This window comes from Lissotriton helveticus, chromosome 8, assembly GCF_964261635.1.
Source record: "Lissotriton helveticus chromosome 8, aLisHel1.1, whole genome shotgun sequence".
Classification (NCBI taxonomy): Eukaryota; Metazoa; Chordata; class Amphibia; order Caudata; family Salamandridae; genus Lissotriton; species Lissotriton helveticus.
The window spans coordinates 244,623,434-244,635,638 of record NC_136069.1 but is presented as its reverse complement, the minus strand read 5'-3'; the positions used below and the strand labels follow the sequence as shown (position 1 = coordinate 244,635,638).

The 12,205-nt window shown below is 44.4% G+C and overlaps 1 protein-coding gene across 1 annotated transcript in view; it reads right to left on the bottom strand.

Moving 5' to 3' along the window:
- The window catches only part of CNTN5 (contactin 5), a 2,147,338-nt gene that overhangs the window by 309,067 nt on the left and 1,826,066 nt on the right, over window positions 1–12,205 (bottom strand). The window contains exon 19 of the mRNA XM_078656993.1: window positions 7,960–8,109. Coding sequence (XP_078513119.1) covers window positions 7,960–8,109 — 150 coding nt within the window. The remainder of the gene's footprint in view (window positions 1–7,959; window positions 8,110–12,205) is intronic.

Genomic DNA, 12,205 nt, shown 5'->3' with positions numbered 1-12,205 from the left:
GAATAAACCTCACCAGACTAAAAGATTATCATTTTTTGTAACTCAAGACCAGAGTGAGATTTTATTTGGCGTGCATGACTTGCAAAGGTATCCACGGCCATTTTGATGAGGCTACTGACCCAATGGCAACTAATTTAATGAGCGAGCTGACCGCCCTGGAGATGAATTTGATAAACACCGGGCCCACACATGTTAAAGGGCACCTTTTGGACCCCCTTTTTACGAACATGAGGGGTTTATTAGCTATGCCCCCTCTTGTTCTTCCCTGGTCTGACCATTCACTGATCATGGCAAACTGGGAGGTAAAGGAAGATGATACCCTCCCATCCAGGAAATTTAGAATAGACAGGGCATGGTCAAGGCTCCCAGTAGAGGCCTGGAATGCCCGGTTGGAGGGCTCCCAGCCTGAGAAAGGTCAGGATCCAGTGACTGCAGACGCTACGATGAGGAACTGGCTGACCAACGCAGTGGACCATGTGCTTCCACTCAAGAAGATGCTTATTAGGGATAAGAGAGTGGGGTCTGCCCCATGGTACTCCCCAGAGCTTAGAACCCTGAGAAAGAACTGTAAACGGGCGGAGAGATCATGGAGGAAGAACCCAGAGACAGAGAGTAGGGAAAAATACCGTAGGGAATTAAGGACGTATAAACTTGCTATACGCGCAGCAAAGGCCTCCTTTTTTGGGGAGAGAGTGAGTCATGCTGCGTCCTCATCCAGGGAAGCCTTTCTAGTGATGAAGGAGCTTCTTAAACCACAGGATCCCATTCTTGTCCACGACAGACCACAGGAAAAATGTCTGGAATTGGCCACTTACTTCAAAGATAAAATTGACACCATTATTAGTTCTCTCCCTCCGGTGATGGGAACCCCGACTCCGTCTGAGGACTTAAGCATGTCGGAAAATTTATTGACGTCTTTTGGCCCCGTAACCTCAGGCGAAGTACTGAAGGTCCTCGGGAGCTTGAAGAGTGGCTCGCCTCGAGATCCAGTCCCAATGCGGTATTTAAAGCAGGCTGCCCCATCGATAGGAGAGCCTTTGACCGATTTGGTCAATCTCTCCTTCGCTCATGGCACGGTACCGCCAGACTGGAAGAGCGCAGTCGTTAAAGCGCTTCTGAAGAAGCCTGGCTTAGATCCACAGAACTTAGCCAATTTCAGGCCCATCTCCTTGCTACCAGGGATTAGTAAGGTTGCCGAGAAACTGGTTAACCGCCAACTGTCCAACTTTCTCGAGGAGAATGGTCGGTTGAGAGACTCCCAGACGGGATTCCGACCGGGTCATGGAACCGACACGGCTCTGCTAGCAGTTGTAGAGGAGGCCAGAAGCACTTTGGATACAGGGGGGTCAGTGGCAGTGATCCTCCTGGACCTAAGTGCGGCCTTCGATACTGTCAACCATGGAGTGTTGACACAACGCCTAGCAGAGACAGGAGTCACAGGAGCGGCCCTGGAATGGCTGGCCTCTTTTCTGGAGGGGCGTACCTTCGAGGTTTGGGAAGGCAACGCAAAATCTCCTCCCCTTCCACTTCACTGTGGGGTGCCTCAGGGCTCATCCCTGAGCCCGACGTTATTTAACGTGTATATGGCACCCCTGGAGGGTGTGGTGTCTCCGTTTGGCTTTAAGACCATAAGCTATGCGGACGACACTCAGCTAGTGGTGGGTCTGACACAGCTGGAGAAACAGCCTGAAACGCTCCATTCATGCCTAAGAGAGGTGTTTGACTGGATGACCAGGTCATCGCTCAAATTGAATGGCTCAAAAACTGAGCTGATGATCTTGGGCCACTCAAGCTTTGCCCTCTCGCCGAGCAGCTGGCCCAACTGTATGGGCACTCCGCCTGACCCAAAGAAGGAGATTAAGAGCCTGGGGGTCTGGCTGGAGCCTGATCTGTCCTTTAGGACACACGCCAAGAAGATCGCTGGCGTGTGTTATGGACTGCTCCGTTCGGCCCGTAAGGTTCTCCCCCTCTTACCTGAACTCTCCCGGAAGCTGTTAGTCCAAGGTCTAATCATCTCACGCCTGGACTACAGTAATGCACTCTTTCTCGGAGCACCGGAATCAACGTTCAAAATCCTGCAACAAGTGCAGAACGCGGCAGCCAGGCTGCTGCGGAACGTTCCGGCCAGGCAATCAGCCAGGCCCGCTCTAAAGGCACTCCATTGGCTCCCGGTCAAAGAGAGAGTGACCTTCAAAGCCCTCTGTATTGCTCACAAGAGCATGCAGGGGAAAGGACCTGCTATTCTGAAGGACATGATTCAGCCATATAAGCCCACCAGAGCCTTACGCTCCAATAATAAACACCTCCTTCAGATAAAGAGAATTAGGAGAGCCCGTTCAGGTGGCAGGAGCTTTTCTATTCATACTGCACACGCCTGGAACTCCCTCCCACTCTCACTACGCTCTGAACCAAACCTGCTCAGGTTCAGGAAACATTTGAAAACTTATCTATTTCCAGAATAATTCTAAATCTGTTCTGTTTCACATAGGCAACTCGCTCTGATTCTCTATAAGCGCTGGGATGCCTCTGGGTAACCGTGCGCGGTACAAAATTCGTTAATAATAATAACATGCTGTTCAACCAAACTGAGAAATTTACGCTCTCCTGAGAATACGTCCAAAGAATGGAAATTCCAACATTTACCACATGTTCCAAACTACTTTAATCTTTTTCGGGATAAGCTACGTGCATCTTGGTTTCTTTTCAGCCTGCTGTATAGAAAATTTCCTATTCATCGGTCTTTAAGAAATGATTAGCAAAATAATGCTATGAAACTGACAGTGATGATTGGAAGAGGTGTGGCGCCACAGCTAGTGCGACTGACTCCGGAATCTGGGGATCACGGTTCGATGATCCCTGGCACCGGCGGCAGATTAGCCCAGCACCATGTGACTCTGGGCAATAGCTTACTTAATCTTCCCGAACGCCCCCAGCGCCTAGAGACCCTTACGGGTGATTGTGCGCTTTACAAATGTGGATTATTATTATTATTATTATTATTATTATTATTATTATTGCAATCAGTTTCTACAACACGTTTGCGACATTTACCTCCTACACTTTTTTCCAATTTTCTTCTATTGGAACATTCCCAATATAGTGGTTTGACATTGGTTTTAATTCCTTATATGTACAATAATTTCTCTGTAAGAACTATTTGTGGTTCTCCACATTGTGCTTTGTAAAGATAAAGAAATCCAATAATGTGCTTGACTTGGAATGAAGTGGAATATTTCTGAGAGAGGCTGCTCTGTGTATCAGCTGCATGGTACTATAAGGAGCCAGGTCTCACATTATCTGTATACAAAATTAAATCAGCATTTAGTAAACGCATAACTCTGAGATATTAAAAGCTGGTACATACTGTTATATACAGAAATATGTGTACCCAGCTGGACCAGTGTGGAATTTAGAAACCATAATGATTGCACATTAGGGCCTGATTCGACTTTTGGCAGTGCAGGAGTGGGCAGCATGCCAGCTTCATGCTTCTGCACTGCGAAGAGTCATCGCTGTACGTCCGGTAGATGACAAGTAAATTTGTGGTCTGGTGGGCGGGGTCATGGTCCTGTGTAAAGGCTCATTGTCAGCTTGAAACAGAAAAATCACGGGACAGCCAGTGCATGTTCCTGCACAGGAAGGAATGCACCACGTTGTACATTCCTTCCCGTGCAGAAACTCAGGGTGCAAAACTGCCGGTGGGCAAAACATGTACCCCCCCCTGCATACACCCTCATGCACAGGGGCAAGTGGGGGCCCTGCAGGGCCCACTCTCTTTCCTCACCTTCAGGACCTCCATGTAACTGATGGCGGTGAGGAAAGTTGTGATAGGCTCGATGGTGCCTCAAGGCACCACCAAGCATATTGCAGAACTCAGACCACCGCGGGAGCAACAAGGAATGTGGTTCCCTGGCACTTGCGGTGGTGCAATGGCTGTCCGACCATCAAAGACATAATCGGCCGGTAGTACCAAAGATGCGGCTGTGGTAGAACCGCCACTGCCAAGCCCCAATGAGTCTGGCAGACCTCCAGACTCATAATCAGGCCATTAGATTTCAATAACATCATAGTTTATGACACTGCTTTTTACTTTCTAGGACCAAGGTGTCAGGGAGCATGTACAGTGGCATGATAACGTTCTTATCATTTTATTTATAGGCTGGCTGCAATCTCCATGTTAGGGTGAGGCTGGGCTGGCATAGCATGACGTACAATGAGGAGTGGTTGCTGCACCATAAGTGCACAAGACGGTTTGGCCGGCCGTCTTGGGCCAACCATACTGTCATGCACTTTTTGAATATTCTCCACCCGCTGTTATGTACAGCTTGTGTGGAGAGCATACACGAGCTCCCAGTCCCTCTCTGAGCGCCGAACCATGGTGCTCAGACCAATGACAATGCTGCTGCAAGGCAGCGTTGTGATTGGTCAGAGGAGTCTGGGAGCTTCCAGGAGGCAGGACACAGTGGGATGTGGAGAAGCGGTAGCTGGCAACCCACAGGTATGTCTTCTTTATTATTTGTTTCTACTCCTTGCCCAGTCTCCCTGCCACCGTCCCCTACCAGCCGCCACTGAGCATGTACTGAGAATCTACAAACACTAGTATATTTAGTGAATACACACTTATTTAAGTGGACTGGAGGTAGCTTCACAAAGGGTAAGTGGCAATATAACTAATGTACCAGCCATTAATAATAATGATGATATATAGATTCAGATACTTGCAGTAAATGACACAGGCCTTATGTCCTCAGAGACAGTAAAGATAGCAACTCCTCACTAGCAGCTATGGGTGGTCAATATAATACATTTAGGTGAGTGTGCCATGGTACTACACACTAAAACCTAGGTATTGCTAGGGTGGAAAATGGTCTCTCATTCTAGGAAGCTGAACTTTCAGTTTGATGCACTGCAGACAACGCTCTTGACTCTAAAACTGTGCTTCTCAAACTTTTTAGAAGAACAAGGCATTTTTAGAAGGACACACTTTAGTAATGGACCTAGCTTTAATAGACATAAGGTGGATGATTTTTTAATGTAGCTAAATCATCATATAGTTTTACAGATAACACATTTTCCCTTGAAATGGTCACTAAATATGTACAGACGTACAGCTTTACCTATAAATCTATACTGCACACAAATGTTAATGTAAATAAAGTGCCTTGATTTATTTCCATGCTATTAAAATATTTGTTTTCATCAGCCTTCGAAATTACAAACGTGCTTCGCTTTTGCTTTGTTAATGGCTGAATGTGTACAGTTCATTCACAGGTATTTACATTTTACTCTGTGCTACAAACAAGGATATCTTACAGCCTTTACTTTCACACTGCCTGTACCCCATCATGGTTGTCACATAATTTACTTCACTTTTCTTTCTCTGACTGCAAAGTGAGAGGAGTTCATAAACACCAATCCCCATGTGAAAAAATGAACAGCAAATTGTCAGAAGACATTTGACCTCTGTCCTTAAAGTGCAGCAAATGTGACAGGATTATAGTCACATCAGAGTAGGGCTGAAGTGACAACCCAGGTACTGTGCATAATGTTTTAAAGGCAAGCCACTTTTGAAACTGATGGATTAACTCTAGCTTCACAGCACACCGAATATGAGCATTTACCATCAGCCATGATACCGCTCACAGGAAGAACATTACGTAGTCAGTCAGTCAAACCACTTTATTAGATTAATTAAAATACAATACGCAATACACAATATAATAAAATCATGTAAATCACCAAGACGTATGAGCAAGATTAAAAGAGAATTAATACAACCGGATCAATTATCGAACACATCAAAGCTTAAAAACTCACTGAAGAGAAATTTTATAGAAAAATAAAACAAGAGTTTTCATACAAAATTTAGCATTGGAAACCTTATTTTCCTAAGAAGAACTGCTGCAACTAGAAAACTGGCAATATTAAAAATATCCCATGTATCATGAAGCAATTGAAGATAAAATAATGCCGGTGTAACATTAAGTAATTTTGTGGGTTATGGACAGTACACTTGAGGATTATAGATCAATTAAGATGGAACAAATGGATGCTGGAACTGTTGGACTTTAAGAATGAGATGCATAGCTGCACCTCCTGAGTCTCATTCATAGTGCTGAATATAAATAATTATGAAACCCTCCTTTAGATGTTATTAGTAGTCTTGATTCTAATAATGTCAAACGCTAGATCAAACACCTGTGACTTTTGTGGATTGTCAGACATTCAACATGCATAAGTACAACATAGTGTCATGCAACGGTATGTGCACTGGGCAACAATGGACTGCCTGTTGTGGTCTTAAACGTTCCTTCCAGATGTGAAGCGACAAGCAAAGGCTCATATCAAATAGAGTGAGCACCTATAGCATTAAGCTACAACACAGTCTCTACACTATTTTGGGTGACTAGTGTCCTAAGTAGTTGAAGAGCTGAAGCTGCACAAATTTACCACCTTAGACAGTAGTACATGTTTGCTTGTCACTGTGACTGGCACTTTCAAGGCACATGCTGCTTTTGGCTGGGAATTTAGCAGAATTTGTTGATATATCTAAAGTAAACAACCAAACATAACACAGTAACATACACAAAGTAACAGAACAGCACAATTAAAATATAATAGGGCACATCACAACAAAACAGTCAAAAGTGAGTGCAACACAACAACCACAGGTCAACACAACACAATCACATTGGAACAGTGCAGCTCAAAAATAACAAAAGGCATCACCACCATAATAAAAATTTCACAGAACAAATGTACTCAAATGTGCTTGTCATGCACTACCACTTACAGAATCCTGACTTCATAATATGGTGGTAAAGGGTGTTTGGGTTAAGCACAGTCCTAACTTGCCATCGAGGATATCAAAAAAGTTTTGTGGTCTGGTCCACAATGTCTATTAAAATCCATTTCATTGAGAGCAAAGGGCTAACAGTCAGAGGACAGTTAGTAGGATCCTACATGGAGTGTGCAAATGTGGGTTCTTTTTTATTCATGTTTCTGGAGTTGTCTAATGAGTGAAAATATTTTGGCTATGTGGCCTATCTACTGATTGAGCCCGATGGATCACAGGAGCTGGTGTCAATTTTATGTGCATAAGAAAGTGATAGCTCACAAACTGAACAACTTCCCTATCGGAGTTACTCTTAACGTGCAATTTCTGTGAGCAGCTTTAGTTCTTATAGGAGCTATCCATTACTTCTAAACACTGATGTTTTTTAAAAGTTCCATTGCTTTACGTAACACACTATTGTAATGTATGTAGATGTATGCTCCATGCCAGCTTCTGTTGTATTCCTGACCTTGTTTGTATTCTTTTTTCATTTTAATACTCTTTGACTAACAGGAATCTTGTGCTTTCCAGCAACAAACAGCATGCACCTCGGGTACTTTATAAAGTCACAGTTTTCTCGTTGTCACTACCAATGTCTAATGTTGACTTGCTACTTCCTTCTAAGCCGTATCCACTACCCTCAGTCAGAAGATCCAGAAGAGCAGTTGTGATCCTATATTTTACACAAATACCTTTTTTAATTCACTGTTTCCACTAGTGAAACTCCTATGTTTGAAATAAGTAGACATTCTCATATAATGAGAATACATAGTCAAACAATATGTACTACCATTTACCTAAGAGCCAAAGCTGTCTTCTGGAGCATAATTAAAAGCAAAAAGTAGCAGTCTTCCACGCTCTTTCCACTCTCACAGGAGAAGGAACAAATGTGACTAAACAGCTAGCCACTTTTATATTCACCTTTGTACAGGTGACGACGGCGCGCTTGATTTCACACAAGCTCTGAAACATACCAAGCAATTAACATTTCATTTACAACCCACTCAGCCACAAAGAATCTGAATATAATGTATTCTTTCAATTTAAAGATGACTGGGTAAAGAGACAGCGAGAATGGATTGTGCATTAACTGTGACCATCACAAAGAAAGACGTGCACATTACCTGCTTCACTGGTTCTGATGACTCGAGACGGTACACTGGGATCTCCAGTACCTATGCTGTTGGAGGCTACCACCCGGAACTCATATTCAACCCAAGGGTTCAGATCCACCACCATGGCAGACTCCATGTCTCCACTGATGGTGTCTGGAACTATGGGGAGAAAAAAATATATTTATTTGCAGCTTCTCCTTGAACAGTATAAAAAGATGTTACATTTGCACGGGCAAGCTTAAGATATCAGAAATTAAATGTGTACTGTTGCAATATAATAACATTTCATACAGCTGGCAAGGAAATGTCATTATCACATGCAACATCTTTTTAAATTCACGCTTCTATAATGGTGCATTTTAGATTTAAACGGAGTGCATAAGTAAGCCAGTGGATAATTCAGTTATAAGAATTCTAAAAGCACTTTTGAAGTCTCAAATAAGGTTTAAAAAACTGCAAAAACATGTTCCAAATTACATACATAAGGAAGGACAAAAAGGAAACGTATTTACAGAAAAGTGTAGAAAATTGAAGACAATAATTTGCACTATTTACTGTGCAAGTTCCCCGATTTTATGTTATGCACATGTTCAGGTGAATAAGTTGCACATTTGAATGGCACATGGTATAACCCCATTTGAAAACATATGTCTGGCAAAGTAAGTGCCCTAGGAGGCAGAGGGCCCATCAGCCCCACAAAGTTGGACACATTACAATAACTATATAAATTAAGAGTTAAAAACATGACTACAAATGGAACGCTCAGCAAACAACTTTGGGGCCAAATACGATGTTGTGCGGAAAGCCTCCAACTGACAGTCAGATTCTCCTAGACAGTATCAGAACCCATCCACCTGGTTCAATCGGATCCCAACCCGCCTGCCCGATTAGGATGTACGTGGTTGGAAGGTAAAACGTTCACTCAATCCGAATTGGTTCGTACTGGCTCTCAGAAAATATGTGTCAGTTGGAGCTGCATCATACAGCTCTATGGACAGCGTTTTTGACTGAGCAATTATGATGTCAGATTCCAACTGTCTTTCCAAGTCAGACGGTACACCATCAAAAGGCTGCCGAAAAGTGACTTTGGGAAGCATTAGCCGGCCCCCCTTCATCCTGAGGCCTCCGGTCTGGGGCCGAGGGCGTACCCAAGCGACTCTCCCATTACAAACATGCACTGCATGGCAGGCACCATGGCGTGCCCGCGACAGGGTTCAAGGTTTTCTGCAAACACCCCTTTTCTATGGGGAAAATGTTGACAGAACACGGAGTCCCATAGCAGTCATGGGAGTCTGACCGAACCGTGTTCGGTCACACCGTAATCAGTTGTGCGGAACCGCAGATCGCGAGTCGGTCGGAACCAAAACAGAGAAGGATTTGGGCGGAATGTTTTCGCCCCACATCGTAATGAGCCCCTTAGTGTTTTCAGAACACATCTAAAGCTCCAAATGATCTTTCATTTTAGTTAAACCGATATTTAAAAAAAGTGCATACATTTTAATTAGTAGCGTAAACTGAGGAGGCTAAGTTAAATTACTGAAATATTTATACCTTTTTAGCATGGCTTTATGTTTCATCAAGTAAAAGTAAGTTAGCATAAAACTAAAGAAAATATATTTTCTAATATGTGATATGTAAAGAACTGTACATGTGTTCAGCAGATATGAAATGCGTTACTTACCTGTAACTGCAGTTATCCAGTATTGGTGTCTTTCATAGATTCACATGCCTGAATCATTCCCCGTCGTCGAGACGGGAGCCTCTGGTATATAAAAAAGTAATGTCCTATAGACATACATAGTAAAGAATAGGCCTAAGGATCTCACCTTAGTGACCTATCCACGTCCTTTTGCAGGAAGGACCAAACAGAGCAGGCCCAAGGGTCCCACCTTGGTGGCCTATCTGAGTCCTTTTGTAAAAAAGGACCAAATAAAGAAAACCAACCAATCAGCTACTACCTCCTTCTAGAACCTTCCTGCCAGGAGCCCAAGTCTCTCAGATTTTCGTACGCACCAAGCTAGTTAGGCGTAAACTCATTAGAGAGATAGGTGAGCCCTGCCAGGGGAGGCGGGAGGGTGCATGTGAATCTATGAAAGACACCAATACTGGATAACTGCAGTTACAGGTAAGTAACGCATTTCTTATCCAGTATTTGGGTGTCTTTCATAGATTCACATGCCTGAATCAGAGTAGCGTATTATTGTAAACCATAGGGTTGAACCCATAAAGTCTGCGGGACCTGGGTAGTACTTTTTATAGACAGAGGGGTCCCAGACTACAACAATAATCAGAACAATAGAACAGATAGATAAAGAAAGAATTGGAAAGTCAAAACAATCAATTGAAGTGCAGTGTTTTTATTCACAGTGCACTGTTATAACCTTCTCATGGTTAGATAGCATATATCATACAAATTTTCAAACTAATATTTGTGCCCACACCCCCCCCCCTCCTTCTGGGCACAAATATTAGTTTGAAAATTTGTATGATATATGCTATCTAACCATGAGAAGGTTATAACAGTGCACTGTGAATAAAAACACTGCACTTCAATTGATTGTTTTGACTTTCCAATTCTTTCTTTATCTATCTGTTCTATTGTTCTGATTATTGTTGTAGTCTGGGACCCCTCTGTCAATGAATCAGAGTAGCGAGCAATACATTATGCACATTTGTGATGGAACATCAGATATGAGTCCGTAGATAATACATATCATGCGACTGCAAACCACCAAAATGCATTGTCGTGTAAATATTAGGAAAAGAATGTGCATTTCAGTAAAGGATGGAGGGATGTAGGAAGGCTCACCTCACTGGAATAGATGGCGAAGCACTGCTCGGCCCACTGCTGCATCCTTCATCAGCTCAGTATCCAGGCAGTAGTGCCTGGTGAAGGTGTGCGGGGACTTCCAGGTCGCCGCTCTGCAGATGTCCAATACCGGCACTCCAGCGAAAAGCGCCGCAGACGTGGACATGGCTCTTGTCGAATGAGCTTTGACTCGAGAGTCCAAAGGCCATCCGGCCTTGTCGTGACAAAAGGTGATCGCAGAAGAAATCCACCTTGAAATACTCTGTTTTGTCAGGGGCATGCCTTTCCGTGGTCTACTAAAGGCAATAAAGAGTTGGGATGACTTTCGGAAGTGTCGTGTCTTGTCGATGTAGAATTTAAGACATCTCTTCAGATCTAGTGAATGCAGTGTTCTCTCGGCTGCAGTGGTAGGATTTGGGAAGAATGATCTAAGCACCACTGGTTCGTTGAGGTGGAAGTCCGAGGGGACTTTTGGAATGAACCGAGGGTTAGTCCGCAGAATGACTCTGTCTTCCCTGAATTGCAGAAAGGGAGCTTGGATGGAGAGAGCCTGCAACTCACTGACCCTTCTGGCAGAGGTTAACGCCAGGAGGAGGGCCGTTTTCCAGGAGAGGAATTTGATCTCCGCCTTATGGATGGGTTCGAAGGGATGCTTCATTAACTGATGAAGTACCACATTGAGGTGCCACGATGGAGGAATTGGTCTTTGTCATGGAAAGGACCTGAATAGGCCTTTTAGGAATTGTTTTATAAGTCTGTCCGCCCACAGGGATGGGCCCGTAGCAGTCCTTGTGAACCTGGAAATCGCCGCTAGCTGCACTTTGAAGGATGCATTGCGCAAGATGCAATAAGTATGGCAGCAGCTGCTGTGGAGTGGTGTGGAAGGGGTGCAAGCCATTAGCCACACACCAGGAACAGAATCGCTTCCATTTTAGTGAGTAGGTTTTATTAGTGCTGTCAGCTCTAGCTTTCGCAAGGACGTCTCTGCACTCTTGCGGGATGTTCAGGTGGCTGAATTCGCGGTATTCAGGAGCCAGGCTGACAACTTCAGAGAGCTCAGATTCGGGTGGAGGACCTGTCCTTGGGACATCGTGAGCAGGGCCGGAAAATGCTGCAGGCGAAGAGGGGGCCGGGCAGAGAGGCGATGAAGTTCCATGAACCAGTGCTGCCTCGGCCAGGATGGAGCAATTAGGATCAGAGTGCAGGGCTCTGACTTCATCTTCCTGAGAACCCTGGGTATCAGTGGGAATGGCGGAAAGGCGAACGCAAATACGTTGCGCCATGCGATGAAAAATGCATTCCCGAGGGTTCCTGAGTGGTGATGCCTGCTTGCGAAGCTTGGGCATTTGGCGTTCTCTCTGGTGGCAAAGAGGTCTATTCGCGGGGTGCCCCACTCCGCGAAGATATGCTCCAGCACCTCCGTGTCTAGTTCCCATTCGTGGGAAG